General features: G+C 43.5%; 1 protein-coding gene and 1 long non-coding RNA gene across 4 annotated transcripts in view; one reads left to right on the top strand and one right to left on the bottom strand.

The window, feature by feature from the left end:
* Positions 1-27,261, top strand: part of REEP1 (receptor accessory protein 1) — a 67,296-nt gene that overhangs the window by 6,042 nt on the left and 33,993 nt on the right. For 2 of the 3 annotated variants that reach the window (XM_073562075.1, XM_073562074.1), the window contains exons 3-6: positions 8,989-9,065; positions 12,850-12,970; positions 13,776-13,889; positions 16,987-17,149. In XM_073562075.1, the coding sequence (XP_073418176.1) occupies positions 8,989-9,065; positions 12,850-12,970; positions 13,776-13,889; positions 16,987-17,149 (475 nt within the window). Of the gene's footprint in view, positions 1-8,988; positions 9,066-12,849; positions 12,971-13,775; positions 13,890-16,986; positions 17,150-18,817; positions 18,854-27,261 lie in introns of all 3 variants that reach the window. The other variant, XM_073562076.1, reaches the window with a different exon arrangement.
* Positions 225-19,547, bottom strand: LOC141074828 (uncharacterized). Its single transcript, XR_012227215.1, has 2 exons — positions 19,442-19,547; positions 225-2,260 (listed from the first exon to the last, which is right to left on the bottom strand). It is a non-coding gene; the product is annotated as an uncharacterized lncRNA (long non-coding RNA).

The following is a 27,261-nucleotide window of genomic DNA, read 5'->3' as shown; positions in this document are numbered from 1 at the left end:
AGCAATACATGGAGCCGCACACTCTGCTCTCGAGTGTCGGTGGCAGTGCCAGGTATTAACATGCGAGACTCGGCCGTGTTTCTCGCATGTGTGATCCCAGCTTAATTCTGGACCTGAGGGTGTACATATGACAAGAACTCACCCGTCCCCACCTTTTAATGGTGGCTTCAGTGCTTTACAAGGACAACTATTACTTAGAAAAATAATCAGAATTGAGAGTCCTCAATGGTTGATACCTTTTAATGGCTAACTGAAAAGATGATATAATATAGAAAAAAACTTGGCACATAAAATGCAGTCAATCAAAAAGGTTAATTTATCCACATTTGTTGAAATCGGACCACAGATAATCAAAAATCAACGTTTCGGCTGTTAAGCCTTTATCAAGAGTTTATCTGTGTGAAAAAGGTCCTAAATCATCAGAGCAAGGATTTATCTCATGCTTACTGCACATGGAACAGAGTGGGTTACCACATATGTGAAGACATCCAGATGACGTGCCGATGTACGCCGTTAGGCAGTGAGAGGTGCCGAAAAGATGTAACACATTGCAAGATTTCGAGACTACTCAAGTCTCTTCATCAGGCATTGACTAATACAAAATCTGAAGAATCACATATTTATGCACAACACAGCACAGAAAAAATGAAATAGATAAGACAAGTGACGCGAAGCAGAACTATCATTATGGCAGAGGGAGAAACATAAATATTGCACCAGTTCATAGATAAGGAGTCTTATGTTTATGTTTTATTGTCCTCTGATTGGTGTCTGGTAATGTGTTGTGATGCCCCCACAAGGTCTTAGGAGCAAATTCCTTAATTAATATAAAAAGACATAAATCCATGCGACACTTTCATTCCAGCATTGAGAGTATCAAAGGTCATCATGAGATTGTACTCCCAGACTCTTCTCTCTCTGAGATGTGAAGTTACTTTTCAATACCAGTAATTTCATATCCATGGTGTTATGATCAGGCATACAAAAATGTTTTGCCACAGGTAGATCCATTCTTTTTTCTCCTATTGTGTGGCGATGAGAATGCATCCTTGTTCTCAGTTTTTGCCCGGTCTCCCCACATACAGACCCCCCAGTTGGACATTTAGTACAAATAATTAAGTACACCACATTAGATGTGATGCAGCTCAAAGTACCTGGGATCTTTTAGTCCTGATGTGAGTTGGGGATCTTTATTTTGTCCGTGGTCATTATAAATGGACAGGTTTTATATTTTTTCTGGTTGCAAGGAAAGGTTCCTGCAGCTGTTGGGGAGGACAGGGAGCTTCTGACAATGATGCGTCTTAGATTTGGGGGCTGCCTAAAACACAGTAGTGGGGGGTCTGGAAATATGGATTGTAATCGGGCATCTTTTTGTAGTAAAGGTTGTAATTTCCGTGCAGCTCCCCTTAGCACCTCCAGATTTGGGTTGTAGGTGACCACTAGAGGCACCCGGTTATTTTCTTCTTTAGCTTTGTAATGTAGCAGGTGATTCCTTGACATTCTGGTGGCTCTTGTAATTTGGTTTTCAATTGTTCTTGGATGGTAGCTCTGATTCAAAAAGGTATTTTTGAGGCGACTTTTACTTATAAATTTATAAATGCAGGAATAGGTAAATAATTGTAATAGTTCATATTTTTCCTTTGAAGAGGTATAAGTTATTCTTATCCATGGGATAGGGGATATCTTCCTAGTCGCTGGGTATACAATTACTGCGATCCTCAGCGATCCTGGGATCCGAGGCTCCTGTGTGAATGGAGCGTAGGTCGATCATCTGCACTGCCGCTCCATTCATTCTTATGGTGTCGACAACTTGCCAAACGCAGCGCTCAGCGTTCCCATTAAGGATGAATGGAGCGTCAGTGCACATGAGCGACCTACGCTCCATTCACATACGGTCTTCGGGATTGGTGGGGATCTTTGTGGTTGGACCCCCATGAATCCGGAAATTATCCCCTATCCCATAGATAGGAGATCATTTTCAAACTTGTGAATGTTCCTTTAATTGTGCACCAGTGAAACCTTATAGGCGATAGATTAAAGGTGTTTACTGCCCTGCGAAATAAGGATACTTGTGTTTGTCACTTTTAAAGAGGTTGTCACGTCTCGGACAGCTTTACAATTTTCAGGGCTTCTGCAGAAATTAGTGAAAAAGTCGCACAGGCACTGAACTTGAGTTTCTAATTACAATCTTGTCCTCTTGACATCGCTGCACTCTAGTGACTCGGCGTCATCTTATCCCTCCAGGCTCCTCCTGTTTGTTCTGTGCAGGGAGATAAAGCGAGGATTTTAGTTACTGATAATTCCACTATTTCGTCTTCCAGAAGCTGAATTACCATAGAAGAAAATAACATTACTGCAGCAGTTTAGGTAGAAAGTTGTAATTCTCCGCTTAGCATGGAAACTATTAATTAAACATGTCTGAAATTGCAATGCAGTCAGCACAATGACCCGCGTAGCGAAACAGAAAACCACATCCAAGATGGAAAAATGGAAAAATCCATTAAAAAGACCAAAGTAAAGAGGAGTGTATTTGCTTTAGGGCAAAAAAATGAATGAAATTTCCATTGCTTTATGCAACAATTGGAGAGACTGTTCCTGCTTATTGTAACACCAATGACACAACTCTGTTGTCGGAATACCTAAGGCCAGGGGCTCCTTCCCTGTCCCTAATGCTAAGAGCACCCGAGCTATTCCTGCTCCCCGGATTACTTCTGATGATGAAGATGCTGTGGCCACGCACCTTGCTGAACTCCTGAATCAGCCCTATATCTGTCCCCCTACGCCTCCCAGGGAAGTGGGTAGTAATAGTGTATGTACATACACAAACCAGACTAACAAGGGAGGACGTACAAGGATAAATGAAAATACCAAACATACACATATGCACTCACAGACAACAGAGAAGAACACTAGGGAGAAAAGGAAGGAAAACCAAATAGGAGAGGAGTAGTATTTGCACACAGCCGAAACACAAAGCAACAGTCATAGATCAACATTACAAATGCCTCTAGCAACAACCGACACCTCAACTCCACACCAGGCAGTATAAGACTAACATATATAGTAAAGGGGAGTGGCCAATACTGAACAGCTCAGATCATCCAAGCAGGAAACCTTCATATACCTTAAGCTGAACAATTTAACTTCTGCACTGCTAACAGAAACCTGCACCGTTTAATAAGAAGTGTATTTAATCAGTGCAGGAATACGTGAAATCAGATGCTGTGGTCTTCTGGCCCCTCTCTGTTATGGTAAACCCATGACAAACAGCATCCCTGCATGCCTCCCTTTCTCCCCAGCAGGGATGCCGACTTGTTCACCATCCTGACTGTGCTCCTGTTGCGGCTATCCACCTCAGCTTCCAAGTCCCCGTGCCTGTGCACGTCTTGCAGTCTCTGGGCACCATGCCTAGTGTGCGCATGCACTTCTTGCTTCTCAAAGGGTTAGCATGCAGACTTCTGAATGTCCCCAGCCAATTGCTGGGAGGCATCTAGTATGTAAGGCACCCTCCTCTAAAGGGAGGTGCCTGTTCAACATTTAGGACTTTAGTATTTAGCTTGCCTTTAAGCTGCTAGGTCCGTTGTCCACACCTGCAGTTCCCTGCCTATCTGCACCTGCGGTTCCCTGTCTGTCCGCAGCTGCGGTTCTCTGCCTGTCCCCACCTGCGGATCTGTAACTGTCCACACCTGTGGTTCTGTACCTGCCCGCACCTGCGGTTCTGTACCTGCCCGCACCTGCAGTTCTGTACCTGCCCGCACCTGCAGTTCTGTACCTGCCCGCACCTGCGGTTCTGTACCTGTCCGCACCTGCGGTTCTGTACCTGTCCGCACCTGCGGTTCTGTACCTGTCCGCACCTGCGGTTCTGTACCTGTCCGCACCTGCGGTTCTGTACCTGTCCGCACCTGCGTTTCTGTACCTGTCCGCACCTGCGTTTCTGTACCTGTCCGCACCTGCGGTTCTGTACCGGTCCGCACCTGCGGTTCTGTACCGGTCCGCACCTGCGGTTCTGTACCTGTCCGCACCTGCGGTTCTGTACCTGTCCGCACCTGCGGTTCTGTACCTGTCCGCACCTGCGGTTCTGTACCTGTCCGCACCTGCGGTTCTGTACCTGTCCGCACCTGCGGTTCTGTACCTGTCCGCACCTGCGGTTCTGTACCTGCCTGCACCTGCGGTTCCGTAATTGTCTGCACCTGCGATTCTGTACCAATTGGCCACATTGAGCCAGTTGAATGACGGCAGGAGCACCGCTGTTCCAAGGATTTGTGCTGCTGGAATTTGTTGTCTGCACTTGCCCTGTGAAGTTAGCAGTGCTTCCAATCCTAGGGTCTGTAGCGGAGACTACTCTGGGTGAGAGTAAGGCTGTGTTCACACACAGCGTTTTTTTAGCGGTTTTGACTATAAAACCGCTATAAAACTGCTAAAAATAAGCTTCCCATCAATTTCTATGCATTTTGCACTGTTTGTGCATATTGATGCGTTTTTTTACAGCGAAAAAAACGCATCGCGGTAAAAAATGCAGCATGCTCATTAATTTTGCGGATTTTTCCGCGTTTCTGGCTAGTTCAATGCGTTTTGAAAACGCTGCGGAAAAAAATGCATCAAAACCGCGACAAAAACGCGCGGAAAACGCGAAGACAAAAAAGGTCCGGTTTCTGGGAAGGGAGTCAGGTTTTTGAGCAGAAATTTTCTGCAACGTGTGCAATTAGCCTAACTCTCCTCCACTGTTGACTCTGGCCTTTTCTATGTCCTATGGAGCAACCTGCTTTATAGATGCGGCCTGTTTCCATTTCGGATTGGCTGGAGACCCTTTGCAGCAAGTTGTAGATCTGCTCACAGGATCAAAACTCCCTGATAGCCGTATCTTTGTGGTACCGGTTTGAAGATGCTCCTTTAAAGGGTAACTTCAATTTTCTATTGGCCACTGGATATGAACGTCAAGGTGGAAGCACCTTCCAGGACCCTCTTTACCAACAACCTAGAGGAGGAACTCCTACTTGATTTAGGGTATCAAGTTGGTATCTGGGCAGATGGAGGCTTTGCAAATTAAGGATCCTGGTACTCAGCCTAGCCCAGTCTACCCTGTGGATGTCTTGGAGAAGAGGTCTACTGCTCATGAAAAAGATGAGAGAGAACATATTTTTCCTAGCAAATTGGGAGCGTCTGAATCAGTAGCTATTGCTAAACTTGCCGTGTCTGATTCAATCTGATTCTGTATCTGTTTCAGTATCTAAAATCTCTAAACATACAATGTGTGAATCAGTATCTATGATCACACCTGCAGTGTCGGAATCAGACCCTACCTCTAAATCTGCTGTGTCCATAGCAGTACCTTTTCCTATACATGCTGTGTCTGAACAAGTACCATTAACCTGCTACCTTTGTCTGAGCTCCCTATGTTCGCACCTGAGGTTCCCTGTCTGTCCACACCTGCGGTTCCCTGTCTGTCCACACCTGCGGTCCTCTCCTGCCAGTGACCTGGTTCTTCCTGAATTTGTTTCTTTCCGTCCTGTCTGATCTTGGTCCTATCCTCCCGTTAACAGTTCCTGCCCAGCCAGTTACTCTGGCTCTGGTTCTGATTCCTTGACCCTCTGGTGTCAGCTTCTGCGGCTCCGGGGTCTGCTCCCTGGAGTAACACCTGGCATCCATCTGGGTTCAAGTCTAACCACAACATCAGGGGCTCTAGTGAAGAACCAGATGGGCTCTCCCCGGACCGTGGCACAGTGGGTCCACGATCCACGCACATGCGTTACACTTATAATGTTACTCCTGATATTATATATGTTGGATATACTCAGGAGAATCCTGGGCCAAGAGTCAAGACTCCTCTAAATTAATTACTCAATGAAATAATTGTGAAATTCAGTAATATATGGTCATATGTGATGCTTGTAGTGTCGTAGTAGATCCTCCAGTAGCCCAGGCTCTAACACATGAACTAACCCTAAAGTTAACCCCATTTAGAGATGACTTTGCAGTCCAAAACTAATAAATGGAAAGAGGGTACAGAGGGAAGATTGCCTCTCTGACCGACTTTGGGGAAAGAAAGCTAACACATACCTGGGGAGGAATATAAGGAGCTGCGAGGGATGAAGGCCTGAGATACAAGTGTATGTGCATGAGTGCAAAGGCCTGCTACAGAGAAAGTGAGAAAAAGAGACCCCCGCTGAGAGCAGAGGAGCCAGCACAGAAGGAGTTCTCTTGAGGTGAAGTAGTCAGAAGAGCCCTCTTCAGAAGAAATTTCTAAAGGAGACTGTAAAGACGTTGTTGTAACTTTGGAGGCCAACTCCACACATTGGTGTTTCACGTTCCGAGGTCGGACTTGGCAGCAGGTGTCCCGACTCAAACTCGGCCTCCTCTTTAGATGCTTATGAGGCTGGAAATATGCGGTCAGTCCATATATCATAGTCTGTACACGAACTGTGAATATCAGATGTGTGAAGCTAGCCTACACGGGAATCTGTCATCAGCTTTTGGCTACCCTATCTGAGAGCAGCATGATGTAGGGGCAGTGACTCTGATTCCATCGATGTGCCACTTACTGGGCTGCTTGCTGCAGTTTTGATACAATCCCTATTTTCTCTGTTGTAGAACTACCAGTTCTCTGATTGCTGAGCTGTGTATAACCCCGCCCACACCACAGATTCTGCCTATGCACAGTGTACACAGCTGCCAATCAGTGGTATGGGCGGAGTTATATGCAGGGCTGTGTCGGTATAAAATGGACCGACTCCGACTCCTAAAATATATAATAAATTGGGTACAGTAGTTCAATGCAGAATGTGCTGAATATTTTTTCATAGGAATTTGGGAAAGTTATGAAATGTCCTATAAATGGCTGATCTATTCCTGATCTAAGGCTACATTCACACAAGAACAGGTTCTTGCTATTGTAACGGACAATGCTTCAAACATAAGTACAATTACACTGATGAATGAGAGTAATGAACAACAGCTAGATGAAAATTTAGGATTCAGTATGTTTGAGATGGAAGGCCACAGTGCTGTTCATGTAACTGAGGAACAAACAGATATTACAACAGAAGAACAGCAAAATTATACTGTAGAAATAGATGATCTTGTTGAAGCTGCTTGAAAACACTTTCATATTCATCACATGCGCAGTGTTGTGCACACGCTGCAGCTGGGAATAAGAGATAGTCTGCAAGAGGGACATGCTGGAAATCTGATTGGAAAAGTGAGGAAATTGGTTATTTCTGCCAGAACTCCTAAAATTGATTCCTTCTTGAAGAGACGTGTTGGGAAAGGGGCAATTGTCGATCAAGCCACTCGGTGGGGCAGCACTTATTTAATGATTGAGCGATTGCTTGAACTAAAACCATTTCTTATAGATATGGCGAACCCTCAGGTAACCCTAAATGAAGGTCAATGGACACAGGTGGCTGAATTGAAGGAATTACTTAATCACCAATTTACCGTGACTAAAAAATTACAAGCTGAGGATTTAACTCCTGGCATTTTCATAAGGTAGTGGAAGAACTTGCTATTTTGCCTGTCCCAAAGAGGAGGTTTAATCGCAGATGGCATTTCTGCTTCAATGATTTCAACGGAGAGAGACACAACTATTGGAAAATAACATTCCAATAGCTGTTTATGTGGACCCAAGTCATCTTATACTGATTGATGAGCAACAGCTTACTAAAGGAAAAGAAGCTCTGACTGAGGTAGCAGTTAGGATGAGTGGCCTACAGGAGGACTGCTAGGTGCAAGAGCACTTGGGTCCTGACAGTGCTACTGCTGCCATATATTCATCCTCATCAGATGAGGAGTTTGACTTTGACAAGTATTTGGATGACATGGAGCAGGCAAAGCGTTGCCGCAAGGAAAAAGATTTCACTCCGTCTCCTATAGCAGCAGATTGACCATATTTCAGCAAAATGTTTCACTTGCTCTCAAAGAAATAGAAAAATTCAACCGTTCATCAAAACTGACTGTGCAGGAGGCAATTCCTTTATACCCGGAAATTGTGAGAGATGTTGCCCATGTGGTTATGGCTTTGCCTCCAACCCAAGTTAGTGTAGAGAGGTTGTTCTCTGGCCTTGACCTAAAATCTGACCTAATAATGTTATCTATGAAGGAGGATCTGATGGAGGCAATTCTATTTCTTAGAACAAATTCATAGACTGCACAAATGTTATTTAGTATGTTTTTGTTGAAAACTGTTTTTTGCCACTTACTGTACATAGTTTATTACATAGTTTTTATATATATATATATATATATATATATATATATATACACACAGTATATGCAATATCACATAGTGCATTACATATTTACAATTTATTACAGTTTTTTGTGTTCTAAAGTTGTATTCCAATAAATAGATATTATGTTCTATCTAAATGTCTTGATTATTGTATCATAAATATGATTAAATGTCTGATGTTCACATTGTACTGCAATAAATTTTTCACTTAAATATAAGCAATATATGTCGGAGTTGGAGTCGGACTTGAGTCGGAGTCGCAGGTTTGGCTTACCGACTCCACAGCCCTGGTTATATAGAGCTCAGCTTTTAGAGAACTGCTAGATCGGCAGCATATAAAACTGCAGCAAGTAACCCAATAAGGGATACCTCACTGGAATCAAGGTCTCTGCCTCCTCTGTATCATTCTGCTCTCAGATGAGGTAGAAAAAAACTGGTGACATATTCTCTTTAAAAAATATGTGTTTTGTCTATGCTGCCGCGCATGATGGAAATCCCTAGCCGGAAAGGTTGTGGCCTCCTATCATGCAAGTTTGGCACACCTCTTACACCCCTTCTTATAGGATTATCACAAATTAACTAGTGGATCACATTAGTTACCTCTCTTGCGTTGATTAAGTGTAGCCTCATAGGCAGTTCTCCTTGAAAGAAGTATGCAAATTATCCCCCACCCAGAAGGAAGAAAACCGTAATGTCAGCCAAACTTTAGACCCCTCTACCAAAAAAAATGTAGTAACTTCCTTTGTTTTTGTCTTTCCCAGGTAAAATGGATGATGTACTGGATCATATTTGCACTTTTCATGACATTAGAAACATTTACAGACATCTTTCTCTGCTGGTGAGTACAAGGCAAAACATACTGTATTTGTGTTGTTTGTTTTGTAGAGGATCTCATTTACTTTTAGCAAGCAGATCCAAGGAAGAAAATCTTCGCTACCACAATGCCGATCCTCAAAGTGTTAAAAAAGATATCAATTTTATGAAAATACCAATATGTAAATTACCAATAATTAAGTTATTTCTGACATATATATATCCAATATAATAAATATTCTTAAAGGGAGTCTGTTACCAGGTTTTGGTCACCTAATCTGAGAGCAGCATAATGTAGAGATTGAGGCCCTGATTACAACGATGTGTGACTTACTGAGCTATTTGCTGTCATTTTGATAAAATCACAGTTTTCTCTGCTGCAGATCTAGCAGTGCTCAGAATGCTGAGCTTTGTATAACCCTGCCCACACCACTGATTGGCAGCTTTCTACACAGAAATATGCCAATCAATGATGGGGGTGTGGTTGGACTACATGGCAGCAGGTTTATTAGTATCCTAGTGATAATCTCCTGCTGACAAAACACTGGTTTTATCAAAACTACATCAAGCAGCCCAGTAAAAGACACATTGCTGGACTCAGGGTCTCTGCTCCTACATCATGCTGCTCTCAGATTATGTGCCAAAAACCCAGTGTCAGATTCCCTTTAATATAGTTGCATGACTATAAAAAAATCTTCTAAAATATACATGACACAAAAAAAAGTAATACAAAATTATATCTCAAACCTTGTATATTTTTTGTATTTTTTATCACTTTTTGTTATACCTTTTTTCACTTTCCATTTCAGCTTTTGCAAGGCAGGATGGACAAAGAAAGCAAGTTTAGCTGTTTTTATGAAATTCTTTATGTCTTTAATTTTGTTTTGTAATTTAAAAATATAAAATTAAAACAATTACAAATTAGCAGTTATAAAACAAAAATGTGTTGTTTTTTTTTTCAACAATGATATTTATTGTGCAAAAGTAAGTAAACATATAGAAAGCTACAGTATATAAATTTAATATGGGCGTAACGGTACTGACTCGAAAAATAAAGCCAATACTTTGTGTGGGATAAAATGTAAAAAAAATCCAATAATAATAATTGCTATTTAATAGTCATATATACTCCAAACTGGTGCCACGGCCAAATAAATCTCATCCTGCAAGAAAAAAAGAAAAAAAAAAGCCCTCATACGGCTACAATGGTGAGAAAATTCTATAGCTCTTAAAATGCCACAAAAAAAAATTAGATTCGGCCGTAAATTTATAAAATGGGTGAGTCCAAGAGGGGTTAAAATTGTGTCACACAGTGGTGGAGGCCACGGGCATAACCGAATACATAGCCATAAAGGGCTTAGTAATGAGCAAATGCACTGAAGCTAAAGTACACAATAAGCAAAAAAAAAAAACATCATCACATGTCACAGTGAAGACGCCGCCGTCTGGTACTTCACTTACAGAATTTGTTTTTCATTGCCAGGAGATTTCTATCTCCAGATATTTTGGAGACTTATGCTGTGTGGTTGTGGTTAGTTTTTGATAGAAAAAGACCCCAAACAACAAGTGAAGTACATATGTCCTAGTGCCCAAAAATGTTAGAAACTACATACAGTGCACACACACAGCGCTCCCATAAAATACAGCCATACTTTAGCCTTAAAATACCACCATGTAGTGTCCACACAATATTGCAATTTAGTATCAGACTTATGCTATCACATTATACTAATATATTACTTGCATAAGGGGCCCACATAATACTTCTAATACTTCTACATCAGTTTACATACTACCAAACAATGATTTATTACCACCATATAGTTCCCAAGTAGTAATAATGCTATATACTGCTCATACAATACTCCTTATAGACCCAGAATCCCACTAAAACTATTTTGTAATGTCTTTTTCCAGCGGATTCTTTCTGAAAAGGTGGCTCAAACCTGCTACAAAATTTTAAAGCATTAAAGCGGCAGTGCTGGGCACATGTCTAGTCTTTTGCTGTTTTTTTTTTTTTTTTTAACCACTTCAGGGTTCAGAAACCTTGAAGCAGGTAAGTTATATTCATTCTTCGTCCGGTTTTCACTAGGGAAGTTGCTCGCTACTGTGGTGGAAAGTATAAAGAAAGAACGCAGACTGCAAAAAATGGTGGTTAAAGCCAAGGACGCTGCTTCAAGAAAAAGACCGCCGTTATCTTGAATGACTTTGCCAAGAAAAACTCACAGCTCTGCTGCCAGGAAGAGAAAGTTTTGTGTCCATAGCCTAAAGTCCTGTGCTCACACCCTAAAGTCCTGTGCTCACACCCTAAAGTCCTGTGCTCACACCCCAAAGTCCTGTGCTCACACCCTAAAGTCGTGTGCTCACACCCTAAAGTCGTGTGCACATACCCTAAAGTTCTGTGCTCACACCCTAAAGTCTCACACCCTAAAGTCGTTTGCTCACACACTAAAGTCATGTGTTCACACCAGGCTCGGACTGGCCCACAGGGTAACGGGAATCTCCCGGTGGGCCCTTGGTGCAGATCTGGGCCCCCAACCCCACTGTATGGGCAGTACTTGGCATAATTCACTTGATTCACTCTGAACAGAAAAAAGCAGCATCTTATCAGTCATTAAACAAACTGCCCAGTTTATTATATAGATGTAGAGGTAAATTTGTGAACGAGGGTAGTGGAATATGTGTATGCAGGTGAAAAGTGGGCCCCTAAAGTCAATGTTACTGGTGGGCCCTTGGCATCCCAGTCCAACACTGGTTCACACCCTAAAGTCTCATACCCTAAAGTCGTGTTCGCACACCATAAAATCTTGTGCTCACACCCTAAAGTCATATGCTCATACCCTAAAGTTGTGTGCTCACAGCCTAAAGTCGTGTGCTCACACCCTAAACTCGTGTGCTCATACCCTGAAGTTGTGTGCTCATACCCTAAAGTCATGTGCTCACACCCTAAAGTCTCATACCCTAAAGTTGTGTGCTCACACCCTAAAGGCCTGTGCTCACACCCTAAAGTCCTGTTCTCACACCCTAAAGTCGTGTGCACATACCCTGAAGTTCTGTGCTCACACCCTAATGTCATGTGCTCACACCCTCAAGTCTCATACCCTAAAGTCGTTTGCTCACACACTAAAGTCATGTGCTCACACCCTAAAGTCTCATACCCTAAAGTTGTGTGCTCACACCCTAAAGGCCTGTGCTCACACCCTAAAGTCCTGTTCTCACACCCTAAAGTCGTGTGCACATACCCTGAAGTTCTGTGCTCACACCCTAATGTCATGTGCTCACACCCTCAAGTCTCATACCCTAAAGTCGTTTGCTCACACACTAAAGTCATGTGCTCACACCCTAAAGTCCTATGCTCATACCCTAAAGTCGTGTGCTCATACCCTAAAGTTGTGTGCTCATACCCTAAAGTTGTGTGCTCATACCCTAAAGTCCTATGCTCATACCCTAAAGTTGTGTGCTCATACCCTGAAGTTGTGTGCTCGTACCCTAAAGTCCTATGCTCATACCCTAAAGTTGTGTGCTCATACCCTAAAGTCGTGTGCTCATACCCTAACGTCGTGTGCTCACACCCTAAAGTCGTGTGCTCACACCCTAAAGTCGTGTGCTCACACCCTAAAGTTGTGTTCTCATACCCTAAAGTCCTGTGCTCATACCCTGGGGTTCAAGTCTTGGTTCGTCCAAAATAAGTGAAGGAAACTGACACTTCACAGTTATCACTGTAAGAGCGGGCATATACAGGATCAAAATTCCCGAAGATTGTATTATTGTTTTGTTTTTTTAATCGAATGTTATGTTGTATCTTTTAGGTTTCCATTTTACTATGAGCTGAAAATTGCTTTTGTTGCCTGGCTGCTGTCTCCCTACACGAAAGGATCTAGCCTACTTTACAGAAAATTTGTGCACCCCACACTCTCCTCAAAAGAGAAGGTAAATAAATGAAAGGAATTTTTGGGATCTATATAGAAATATTTCTGTGGAACCTCTTTGATAATCACCACCTACAAGTTAAAGAAATAAACTGTGCCCAAGGAATTCAACCTAGATTAAAAAAAAACACATAGCACGATTATAATTTTGGAAATATTTTGTGGCAGGCACCTCATTATATTTATATTTTTACATCACGACCCAGCACTCCCTGAGCCGGGCCCGCCTGCCTTTAGCTCTCAATATTTAAGCAGGACAGCCATGCTCGCCTCTCATAGCTGTCTGTCCCGCCCTCATGACTGCCCAGGCCCCAAATATCCTGGGTATTTGCCATGCGACTAGTGCCCCACATGCAAGTTCACCATGTCTTCACCGCGGTAAACTCACCGTGGTTGACCTCTGATTCTGCACTTACCAGGAATGCTGTGTCGCAATGCGGTCTCACACAGTGTCGGACTGGATTGGCAAAGGCCCACCAGTAACAATGACTCTTGGGGCCACTGTTCAGCTACATACAAAAATAAACTGACCCCAGTAATGCTTCTATGTAATATTAATTTGACTAGCTTGTTTAATGAATGATACCATGATACTTTTTTCTGCACTACTCATTAGCATTTCTTCACTGGGGCCTACCTAAGGATTCTCCTGCTCTCCTGTGAGCCAGTCCAAGCCTGATCTCACATATCACAGGGGGTGTATGAAGCACGTTGTATGTTTCCCCACCTCTATCTCTCACTTCTCTTTACAGAATAGTAGCATAATTAGATTTTCTTGGTAATAAATGGATTTTGTTTTACTTTAGGAAATTGATGATTGCCTCATCCAAGCAAAAGATCGCAGCTACGATGCCCTAGTACACTTTGGCAAGAGAGGTCTCAATGTTGCTGCCTCTGCTGCAGTCACAGCCGCTGCCAAGGTAACGGATGAAACACTACAGTACATACACATTGAAGTTAGTGAAGTTAGAAGGAAAATATCATGATATTTGTAAGGAAACTTCTTTTTTATTTTTCCCATAAAAAAATAGAACGTTTGAGTTGTTCAGTTTAAAACTTTGCTGTGTAGGCTGGGCTAAATCAGCAGAGTTTCTTCACTATCACTAGGTGGATCAGAATGGCAGATGACAGATCTGTTATACTGCTAGAAGGCAAAATAAAAACATGAAGGAGTCACCTCCTGGGCACTGCACACGATAGGACCTCCTCCTGGGCACTGCACACAAAGTGGCCACCTTCTAGGCACTGCACATGAAGAGACCACCTCCTGGACACTGCACACGAAGGGGCAGCCACCTGGGCACTGCAAACGAAGGGGCCACCTTCTGGGCACTGCACACAAAGGAGCCACCTCCTGGGCACTGCACATGACGGAGCCACCTCTTGGGCACTGCATGTGAAGGAGCCACCTCCTGGGCACTGCATGTGAAGGAGCCACCTCCTGGGCACTGCACATGATGGGACCTCCTCCTGGGCACTGCACACAAAGTGGCCACCTTCTGGGCACTGCACATGACACTTCACTCACTGCACATGACCTTCTGGGCACTGGACATGACTCCTGGACACTGCACACGAAGGGGCAGCCACCTAGGCACTGCACACGAAGGAGCCACCACCTGGGCACTGCACAAGAAGGAACCACCTCCTGGGCACTGCACACGACGGAGCCACCTCTTGGGCACTGCATGTGAAGGAGCCACCTCCTGGGCACTGCATGTGAAGGAGCCACCTCCTTGGCACTGCGTGTGAAAGAGCTTGCATGACTTTGCCCCAGATATGCTTACACTGCTCTTCCACATCTCTATAGCGCTGTCAGCAGTTTTGAGGAAAAAGCAAGAATGTTTTCAGTTACTGACAGCAAGCAGTGATTTATTCAATGGAAGTCTTCAAACAGAGGCTGGACATACATCTGTCTGAGATGGTTTAGTGAATCCTGCATTGAGCAGGGGGTTGGAAATGATGACCCTGGAGGTTCCTTCCAACTCTACCATTCTATGATTCTGTGATGTTGCATTTGGTGGGAAACTGAATCACATTGTATATTGGAAAATTGCTAAATATTTCATTGTGTTATGACATGAAACAGGATTTCAGAGCAGATGCCTGGTGTGTCGTTTCAGATAGGTACAGAGTGTCAGGACCACCGCACTGAACTTGCTCACTGAGCCAGTGCGCGTGTCCTGAGTAAAGCGTACTATGCTCAAAGATACCTGTGGAGCAGGCAGCAGCCGAGTAGATGCGTACTTCAGAACCAGAACAGCAGGACCTGAAGCACCTGACTGCTGGGGGCGTGGCCTAAGCTCCAGAGAGCTAGGAGCTGCAAGAGAACTCCTAGCATGGTAACTGCGAGACAAAGTTACCAAGGGGCATTGACAATGAGTCATACACAGAGATAGCTGCGAGGTACAAGAGGGGCGAGCAGAGAGTAGTCAGATCACAGGCAACGAGTCATACACAGAGAGGATAGAACAGTACAGAATCAACAGGCAAACTCAGAACGGGAAACAGAACCTGGTCAGAACCATATAAAAAAGCTATAACAACAAACAGGCACAGCCACACAGAGGTCACCACACTCGGCCAAAGGCAAAAGTATAACTGACAGGGGTTGGAGCTTCCAAGGGGTTTAAGAAGCTCTCCCAGAACAGAAAGAGGCCTCCATCATTAACCTGAGGTGTGCAGGTCAAAACCTGCACTGAGCTCCAGACATTAACCCCTGACGTGCAGCTCAAAAACCTGCCCTGGGATCATGACACAGAGGTTGCACTCACATCTGGGCCTGGTGCCGGATAGCGCCCAATGACTCCTGTATTACACAGGAGGATACCAGCACTATATATGAAGGAGGCTCCGGTGCACATTTTGTATCAGGGCCAAAAGCCCCAAGTTACGAGGCTGGGCTACAGATTGTAGCTATTAGACTCAGACATAAGAACAATGCGGCTTATATGTGATCTGCCCACCGCAAACTGTGAGCCTTAAAATAACATCATTCAGCATCGGGCCAGGACTTGGCAGCAGAAAATACCCAGGACTGCCAAAGAGAGCGATATAAACCCCCATCTCCAGAGTCTGAAGATTTGTTTTCTTCTCTCAGACTATTCCAGCTGTATTTTATATTACTAGAGACATGTTTTGACTATGGCTCCTTGAGATGGATGAGAACTGTGTAAACGCCATGAATCTTGGAGCTAAGACAAGTTCTATCATAAGCCCAATTACACTCCTCAACATTGATATTACAGCACCGAGAAAGAAAACTCGTGGAATTATGGAAATCACAGGATGGATAGACAAGTTACTGATCTGCAAATCATCATAAATTACAAAAAATTTAGAAACGTCTCAATTTATTCAGTATAGAGTATGAAGGCCACATACAGAATACCCCGCAGTTACACCTTGTCTGCTATCAATGAGGTTATTAATAGTTGTCTGAGGAATGTTCTGCCATTCTGAGTGCACTTGGCTTATCATCAAGATTCACTGCTGGCAGTTCCTTATGCAATTGCCGACCAATGATGTCCTAGCTGTGGAGACAAGTCTGGAAACGCTGCAGGCCATAGTAGCACATTTAGACCACGCATGGTGCTCACAGTAGCTTGAGCAACATGCAGTGTGCCAATATCTTGTTGAAAAACTGGAAGTAGAACCAGTGTGACGTGCGCTCGTGAAGGCCTCTTCATGATGTTGACCACGTGGACTCCATATCAATCTCCAGCTGTTATTCTGTCCAAGACAAAAGCAGGACTCATCTCTAAAGATAATAGACCTCCATTCCAACCTCCAATCTCTATCTGGATACCATGTGGCAACGCCAGAAAGAGACCTTCACTAGGAGACGTCACTCTGATCCTACTACTGAGCTTATGGTGTGGGGTGGCATAATGTATGGGAGCTTGAAAAAAACGCTAATGTTTCATTGTTGAGTGGAGTTAAGTAAACTTTCAGAAAACACCAGTAACAAAGTCAACACAAAAATGTTGTAAAAACAGGTATTTTATTTTCCCAAAGGGGCAGGGAGCACTGTCAGAAAGACTAAGGAGCTTCAGCATGCAGGACCTCTCCAGCATTCGCGGTGACAGCCCCTCAACCTCTCCTGTGCCACTAAGGACAACAAGCAAGTCCAGCAAGGCTAAGTTATCCCGAAGCGCAACGCAGAGCAGTGAACCCTCAGGTAGGTACACATGACATAACCCAGACTCGATCATGTCACCCCACCCTTCAATATCAATTATTCATGTCATTGCCCACTTCATTAGTAGCACGATGTGTTGCTTTTTCTTTCTTGACTAGTCTCCCATTGACACAATAGTACAGTAGAATCTTCCTAGAAGTGTCAGGCCTAGAAAGTAACTTCCAAATCTCTGAGCTGAAGGCCTAAAGAACATAGAGGTGCCCCTCTGTGATAGAGGCCTAAGCTTTGGTTGCATAGGACCCCAGGACTCCATTATTGAAGGCTTCCCAAAGCTTCATCTTGGTGATGACTCCAGTGTGACGCGAATCTGCAGGACTTGACTGGATAGTTATTTTATGATGGATGTTACCACGACTTTAGACTATAGCATATTGCACTACTTGATCCCTAAAAATGTGAAATGAGGGGGGATAAATGATAGCTGTCCTGCCAATGATATAAAGGAGCCACCGGGGTGGCCGAGGGGACTCTTTTCCACAGCACCCAACACTCTTTTGACCCCAGCACCAATTACTCTTCAGATCTTAGCACCCAACACTCTTTGGATCCCTGCACTTATCACTTCTCAGATCATAGCACCTGACAGTGTTCAGACCCCAGCACGGTACAATCTTAAGACCCCATGACCCTACACTATTTATACCTCGCCACCCTAGACTCTTCAAATGCCAGCACCAGACAATATTCAGACCATGGCACCCAAGACTCATCAGACCATGGCATCCAACACTCTTCCAATCCCAGCTGCCAACACTCTTCAGACCCCAGGATCCGACACTCTTCCGATACCAGCACCTGACACTCTTCCGATCCCAGCAGCCGACACTCTTCCGATCCCAGCAGCCGACACTCTTCCGATCCCAGCAGCCGACACTCTTCCGATCCCAGCAGCCGACACTTTTCTGATCCCAGCACCCGACACTCTTCCGATCCCAGCACCCGACACTCTTCCGATCCCAGCACCCGACACTCTTCCGATCCCAGCACCCGACACTCTTCCGATCCCAGCACCTGACACTCTTCCGATCCCAGCACCCAACACTCTTCGGATCCCAGCATCCGACACTCTTCCGATCCCAGCACCCGACACTTTTCAGACCCCAGCACCCAACACTCTTCAGACCCCAGCACCCAACACTCTTCAGACCCCAGCACCCAACACTCTTCAGACCCCAGCACCCAATACTCTTCCAATCCCAGCATCCAACACTCTTCACATCTCAGAACCCGACACTCTTCAGACCTCAGCACCCAACACTCTTGAGACCCCAGAACAAAACAGTCTTCATTCCCCAGCACCCAGCACTCTTCACCCACAGCAACCAAGACACTCTTCCGTTCTCAGCACCCGACACTCTTCAGACCCCAGAACAAAACAGTCTTCATGCCCCAGCACCCAACACTCTTCAGACTTTAGTACCAAGACCTCAGCAGCCATCATTCAGCCCTCATGAACCTGTCCCATGGCAGAACATGCTCACAGACACTTTAACTGTTAAGTCGTATAATATAGGCATGGCAAGCGGTGGCAGCCTGTAGCACAGACTATCTGATCACTAATCTTTGGGAGGTTTTTAGAAATACATCAGCTCAAAAGATATCTGCTAGACAGAATGACAACCTTTTACATTATGGCCCTTTTTACAGTATGTGCGTGTTGTTCTGTTGGAAAATTCATACAAGGTGAGTGATCCCCCTGGTATCTGTGCCCTGGATGTGGCTTCTCTGGACCGATGATAATAAATTTACAATATTCTGATAACCTGGGTGTTTGTGTGCCTGATAATTACGATATTGACCACCAGACTGCACTACTAAGGGCCGAGTTCACACTGGTGTCTGTCTGCTGTATGTTTATTTTCTTTTTATATTTTTGTTACTTAAGCAAATTAATCATGCAACTAATACATTAAATTATCTTACACAAAATCTATAACATTTGTGGATCTGCTATTGTATTTTTGGACAGGCTTTTATTCCATCAAGTTGTGGTGGCCATTTGATGCCCTCAATGCTCACCCTATGCTTCCCCGAAACTTTCTGCACAGTATATCTAGTACACAACATTATGTGCTCCACTTATTATACAGTGTATTGATTTATTAATACCCTAGTGCATATATAACGTCAGTATATTCCACTGCACTGTACAGAAATTGTCATCACTCACATCATTGCCAAGCCCAGGGCAAAGGTTCAGTTTGGGTATTTCCAGGCACACAGATTATTAAAGCATTGTAAAAACTAGCAGAAATAAACTTCATAATTTACTTGCTGTAAAAATTCTGCTCTGTTCCTGAGCTGTCAGGGGTGGTGATGTGACCTCCTGCTCCTGACTTCCTCAGCCAGCAGCTCTGCAGTGTGCACGGGATGATGATGTCATCAGGGGCGTGGTTAAACCAGCAGTTCTGCGGTGTGATGTCATGGAGGGCGTGGCCAGTGATCTTGAAGATGAATGACTGGGGATGTGTACAGCGAGAGAGGGAGAGCACTGCAGGCTGCACTCTGACCAAGAAATCTTATCAGCATGTGACTTTAGTCAGAGAGAATGGAACACAGTGTTCCACAGTGCTATATTATATTATAATAAGAAAATAGGGGGGGAATTGAATTGATCAATTTTTTTGCTAAATATCTCATTTTTGAATACAGCTAGATATTATGTGCATATGCACTCCAATTTATGCATTCTAACCTCAAGCAGTGCTGGCTTCCCCCCTATTTTCTCATTATGTTATAATACATGACTACATTATATGACTCATTACTCCCCCTTACAGTACACCAAGCCTTTGTGGTGTCGGTGTTAGCAGCTGTAACATTACTCAGTGCAGGATAGAAGTGGGAGGAATGTTAGGAAGGAAAAATTGTTTGGGCAGCTATTCATCCATCTTGAGACTCGATAGATAGGAGTCTCAGGATGGTGCTTTGGAAGTGAAGTGAGGGTGGGAGTGTGAGAGCTGTGGAAATATACAACACTGTTTTGGGAAATGTGGTCGAAAGGCACAAGGAAAGAGCTGGAATGAAGTTCAGGATGTGAACATTAACAAACCACAAGGATGGCTGCAAGGGGCTGAAGAGGAGGTAAAAATCTGTAAAAATATAGGTAACAGGATTCCAGGACTTCTTACAGGGACAGGCAGATGTTTTTCTTGGGTTCTTTTTGTGCCTGGAAAACACCTATAACTTATTATATTTTTGGATTGTAAAGGGGATAAAGCAGGAGAAGCTGCAGGAAACAGGAGACGGCCGGGGTCAGACCTGCGAGAAACTCGCACGAGTCTCGCATCTTAAATCTTAATACCCAGCACTGCCGCCGGCACTCGGGACCGGAGCGCTCAGCTGCATAGAAATACATGCAGTCGCACACTACGGTCCCAAGTGCAAGCGGCAGTGCTGGGTATTAAGATGCGAGACTCGTGCTAGTTTCTCGCAAGTCTGACCCGAATATATAGAATCCATGCCCCTGGTGTCCTTGATGGGATTCAAATCCATGACCCCTGCAATGTATCAGTCCTACTAGCAATAACTGTTTTTCACAGACTGTGATGGACTGGACTTAGTGTCACCGAATCTGGGACATCAAATTAATTAATTGTTGCCTTGAGATGGAATAAAAAAGCCATTTCTAAAGCATAAAAATGGCATAAGGACAAACATTAGTGTGAACACAGCCTATCTAATAGCGAAGTTCTGTGCCCCCTCTTGCATGTGAGTTTGCTGTGTGGTGTGGATGACATTGCTCTGACTTTAACACTTAGCGCATTGGGACTTTAGTTAACCCAGTAATACGTGGGAATATATAAAGCTATGTAATTTATGTTATTTGAGGACCGCAGCATCTTCCTTTCCTTACTGCAGTCTTCAGAAATATAAAAATACTCCATCAAGAGTAATGCGTGAAATAGCCAGGGAGGAGGGTGTGCAGCTGCAGTATCTCTCCCTCCGTGTGTACGTGAGACTGCATGCTGCAAAAGAGAGAATACCAGTTTCCTATTCTTTATAGTGCACAATGTGAATCATGCTTTATTATTCCTTCCTGTGAAGGGGCTGCTTCATCCTAAACCAGGACTGAACCAACCTTCGTCAAAAAACATTCCACACTTAAAGGGGTTGTCCAATTTCATAAAATAAGAATGGTATAAAATTATAAACAAATTAATACTTGCCTTACCAAACCCATGTTTCAAAATTTTATATTTGACCATCTATATTTAGCAATTTTCAAATTAACCACTAAGAATAATATTGCACTCAAACTTCCTGTACTGTGCACATCATTTTTCAGCAGTCTCATTATCACAGACAGGATTACCAGAGAAAACACCTCTATAAACAATATATAATACAGGATCCGCTATTCACAATAGGTGATGTCACAGCTCACCTCCTCCTCCTGTACAATGACTGATAACACCTCTATATACAGTAGATAATATTGGATCCACCATTCACAATAGGTGATGTTACAGTTCACCTTTACCCTCCTATACAATGACTGATAACACCTCTATATACAGTAGATTACACAGGATACATCCTTCACAATAGGTGGTGTCACAGCTCACCGCCTCCTGTGCAATGACTGATAACACCTCTACATACAGTAGATAACACAGGATCCATTCTTTACAATGGGTGATGTCACAGCTCACCTCCTCCTCCTGTAGAATGACAGATAACACCTCTATATACAGTGGATAACATTGGATCCACCATTCACAATAGGTGATGTCACAGCTCACATCCTCCTCCTTCTGCACAATGACTGATAACAGACAGATAGGGCTGGATTCGGAGACTAGTATAGCAGTCCGGACAATGAGCAGTGTAGGCATACGAACACATTCAGACACACAGGTTTGGGGAACTGGTTCATGTTTTTTCCACACATGAGAGTAGGTTCAGGCCCTGTCCGCACAATGTCCAGGGGTTCGGGTTCCAAATTCAGGATACTAGGACACAGGACAACCTGGCAGCATACAGATGCACACACTATCAACTACTAGGAAACTATAGGGAACGTTCAGGCACCTCCCTAGTGGAGAGGATGCCTTTTTCAGAGTAATTGGCTGGGGGCATTTTATCATGTGCGTGCACTTCCCCTTAATGGCAGGGGAGCATGCTAGTGCATAGGCGCACCACCGGGAAGTACGACACTCACAGACACAGGAATCAGGGAGAATGCCAGGGACCGCGCCGTGTGGCCAAGGCGGTGAGTATGACGGAATCCCTGCATGGAGGGGGAAGGGGAACCATGCAGGGGCCCCAGCATTAGTGTTACAACCCCTGCCAGGGACTTTGTAGTAATGTAGAATTGTAGTTCTAATGATGACTCATGCAGGGAAAATTGTCCTCCTGTTTCTACATAGAGCTTAGAAGGATTCAGGTAGTCTATTTTTAATCACGTGATGTCATAGACCTAATATAAAAGGTAAGAATTAGGGAAGAAAGGCAAAATGAGCAATTGTAAGTACACACTGCTATACAATATGATTACTGCAATATATTAAGAGGCTAAAAACTTTGATGGGAGGAGGAGGAGAGCTTCTTTACATGGGATCCAGTCTTCTCCATGGGCTGAGTCTGGACCCCAAACATTAAAAATCTATCGATCCTGTTTTTTTTCCATTTTCGCACTTCCAGTTTTCTCCTTACATCACCCACATTGCTCTCACTATATCCTTCATCGGGTTATTCTACTTTTATTTTCCAAATTATATTTTCTAATAAGAAACAAACCAAAACTTCACTTGTAATTATCCCTCATATATTATAATGAATGTCTGCAATATTTTCTATAAAAATCAGCCAGCTCATCAAACTTAGAGCATTTCTCATTAGAAGGATCGAGTCCTTTGTCAGCCAATGCCATAAAGTAGTCACTGGGCTGAGGTCCAGCTCAGAATGTCCTGATGAACGTCATCTCGTATGGATGATCTACACGGCCATTACCTAGAGTTGATTTATCCTGTGAAAGTGCTAATCTCTTAAAGGAATTCTCCAAGTCATAGCCAACTTGGCCTACAAAATATTGATCATGGGCCATAATTCACACAATAGAAGGATAAAAATCAGTAATGAAGGAGAAAATGGGGTGAAGAATATGTGGAGACACAGTTCATAGGACTCTCGTCCAGAGATCTCCCATAGAGCGGACAACAAGTGTGATAGTAATATTCATCTGTGACTTCCATTTTTTTTTTTACCAAAGAGGCGATATTCTGTAGGTGGGATTGGGGCTCTTAATCTTCATTGATTTATATATGGGAAAGTCTCCCATCAGAACAACGACTGCATACCGAATTTGCACACAATTGCTCTTTTCTAGTAGGGACATCTCCATGGACAATATTTCTAGGGCTTTACTTTCTTGTGATACCTTGTGATTATTGTAGAAGCACACATTCCCTTTAAACCGTTCCCCATAAAAATCACACAAAATTTGCGTGTGACTCAATACAGTCTTCACAATAAATGAATAGCACCGAGCTTGGACGGGCTACTTGTTGGGTTTGGAGGTATGGTCTCGTTGCTCATGTCTCTGTCCAGGACTGGTCTTAAAAAGGGTTATCCTGTACTATATCATCTTTTTACTATGGGCCTAAGAACTAACAGACAGGTAGTTGCTACATACCTGTCTATTGTGCCCGATGCCGATCTCTTCCGGCATCGAGTAATCACAGACCGCTCATGCCGACGATTCAGCAGCTTCTGCTAATGTCATGTCAATAAAGCAGCAGTTTCCCTTCTGTTCTGCTCTGTTGATGGGTCATAACTGCCGATGTCATGGTAATTGATAGCCGCTTCCCCATGGCCTAACTGCAGTGAGTCGGCTGTCAATCAACAGGAAGTCAGCAGTCACACCCTGTCGACAGAGCAGCCAGGAAGAAGAAGAGCTGCCTGTTGACATGGGACAGCTGAATCGCTGGCAGGAGCGGTCAGTGAGATGGCGCCTAGTAGAACAGGAAGGTAGTTAGCAACTACCTGCCTGATCGTTTTAAGACCCTTAGTAAAAAAACAAACTAAACTAATTCTGGATAAATCCTTTAATAGTATCAGTCCACATCAGCAGATTCTGCTCTAGAGAACATGAATATTTCCTAAGCTTTTAGTTTTCTGAGTGCCACTAAATGGGGCATCACTAATGCCGGGCAATTCATGGTTCATGGACATGAATATAATAGAGATCCTTATCTTTCTACCGGGACAATTTCCTGTCTGTACAAATGAAGAAAAAATAGATCGGTGGTTTATGGAGGTAAGGACAGGATGTGATGCCAGCCGTCAGTGGCTGAATTTACCGTCCTTGTTTCATAAAGTGATTGGAGGGGTTTTCTTACAGTTTCCTTACATCTGTATTGTGGCATACGGATGTAATAGGGGTTGCGCAGAATATAGCGGACCTCGTAAAGGCTGTTCCCTAGATTGGAGAGACACTTTAGACTTAGACTGCTGATCATATAAAAAAGCTGATATCTATGGGGATGACAAGAGTCAGGATGGCTTCTTTTAAAAATTGGGTTCAGTGTCTGACAGCCACTGTGTGCTTAATCTGTCCGGTGTAGCTGCCCGTGACCACAAGTGTTGGAGACATCGTCTACCTCCTTTGAATCTGCACCGGGTGAGGACACTCTACCGTCCCAATATGTATGAAGAGTAGGGTGGGGGGAAAGCTACCACTGTAACATGTTTTGTCCATTGAGTGCACTTTTCGAAGTTAATGTTTTTTATTTTGTCCACCCCATACCAGTTTTTAATAGCAAAGTTGAGAATAAAATTGGAACCTGAGAAGTTGAGTGAATTTATCAGTAACAAGGTAATATGCAAAATTGTAAAAAAAATGGCGGCAAATTTATTTAAACGGCGCAGCGCACCATAGTTTGCTCCTGGCGCACATTCACACCAATATGTTGCACGGATATTTGCTACTTTTTCTAAACACTTTTCAAACCTTTCAAAGCAGAAGTACAATTTCCCTAGATAGTGTTCTCCTTGATGCAGCTGTTTTGAAGAACAGAGGGGGTAAGAGGGTCCTCTCCAATTCTTGGGGATCTCAGAAGTAGCGCCCTGGCTTCCGGCAATCCTATGATCTTGTATACTGCTCTCCATCGACAGAAGGTTCACAGTCCAGACACCTTAGTCTATGTGTGCACAATGTCTCCTTCAGGCAATCATGTTCGGGATCTGCCTGAAGCGAAAAGCGTCGCAAAAGCTCCCCCAAAAATGAACATAGTGCACAGCATAGCAAAAAAAAACATTGCTGTGCACACGTTCGGTCTTTTGCGACTTCTTTTAACCGTTTAGGTGTTCGGAAACGGATAAAAGAAGGAACACGTTCGTTCTTCCACTGTGATGAAAAGCACAGAGAAAAGATGGCAGCGATCAAGCCAATGCAAAAAACGACTGCAAACATGCCACAGAAGCCACTTCGGGAAAAAGACTGTCAGTTTCCTGAATCGGCTTCACCTAGAAAACCTCATTGGCTTTGGCGTAGTGTTCTATGGAGGTTTTGCACCAGTCAAAAAGTATTCTAAACATTGTCTGAAAATTTCCTCCGAATCGTTGGATAGGGTTTAGTGTACCGAAAACAACAACAACAAGAAAGTCTTCCTACAAGGAATCCTGGTGTAGCCACAGCTACGGGGTCATGACAGCCGCAGCAGCGCCTCGTTTTTGGACCACCAACAATCCTATAGATAGGTGATGACTATAAAACTAGCGATTCAGCATTTTCTATAGATCAGCATCTGTATACTCTTAAAGGTGTTGTCTGACGTGTAAACATTGTCCATACAACGTGTTTTGCTTTCCTTTTTTGATGTGACTTTATGGAGGCGACAGACTTAATATTTTAATTCTTTTTTTTCCCCCTATGTGCCAATGTTCTGGGGCTGTTATGTAAGTGTCACAGATCTGCATGTTAGTGTTAAAACCTTTACCCATCTTGTTGCGTATTAAAAGGAATCTACCATCACCAGCACATACTTAAAGGATATGTCCACCTTCAGAGACCATTTTGCAGTTTATACAGTTAAGTAAGGGTCCATTTGCACAGTCCGACCCATGGCCGGTAAACATCCCCCGATCGGCTACCTCTAAGACAACCGGTGATTAATAGCCTGTTTACACCAGACGAGAACACGTTGATACGAACGTTCTGTGCACATAGAATAGCATTGTTCTTGGCAGCACATCACCTGTTTACACAGGACAATGCGCTGTTGAAAACAATGATTTTGATGTAAGCTTCAAAATCATTTCACCCGACGAACAAGCGTTTTGCTTTATTTAACAGCTGATCGGCAGAATGTTTAGAGAGGTTGATAATCAGGAATGAGCACCTATAAAACCACGCTTAATTTGTAAACGCCAGTCTTAATGAAGCGCACGCTGGAGTATGATGCGCCAAACTTATTAACAGGTGCACGCTACTTAATGAACTTTCACCATTTTCTCAGTGGCGCACGCCCCTCAACAGAAGTGTTAAAGAAGTTAAAAAATGCCAGCACGTTTGGTGACATTCCCGGCTCATCCCCAGCTCTACCCATTTTGGCTCCAAACAATCGTGAGAACCCAGAAAGTCGCAAACTTTTGCCCCACTCCGATTTGCACTAAAACATTTGGGATTAATCAAAGCTTTGTACAACAATATTCTGGCATAAAAAGCTTTGATGAATTTCTCCCCATGGTATTTCTTGTCTTATACTGAACAGGAGCTGCAGACTGTATAATTCTCCAGAGCTGCGCTCTCTATTCCGTCAATTAAGTCCAGTTGCTTCCTGCTGTAACTCATAAGTACAGTATCCAGGCAGGGAACCCCACTCTGTGATATCCAGAAAGCAATTATTCATTATTTAATTATATAAATTGCAAAATGGTGGATATAGCGATTAATGTATTTTGTTAAATGTATTTTTTTAAATGTCTCATGATGGTTTTTCTTCATGTCATTATCACTATCGATATTTAAAAAAAAAAAAAAGAAATAAAAAATCTTGCAATTTTCACATTGGACTCATTTAGCCTAATTGACTCATACTTCCTGTTCTCTATTTGGAGATTACTAGCAGTAGATTAACACAGACCCT

The sequence above is a fragment of the Dendrobates tinctorius genome, unplaced genomic scaffold (genome assembly GCF_039654945.1).
Source record: "Dendrobates tinctorius isolate UK_male_01 unplaced genomic scaffold, ASM3965494v1 ptg000334l, whole genome shotgun sequence".
Classification (NCBI taxonomy): Eukaryota; Metazoa; Chordata; class Amphibia; order Anura; family Dendrobatidae; genus Dendrobates; species Dendrobates tinctorius.
Note: the sequence above shows the minus strand (reverse complement) of the source record. Positions and strands in the feature narration are given on the sequence as shown.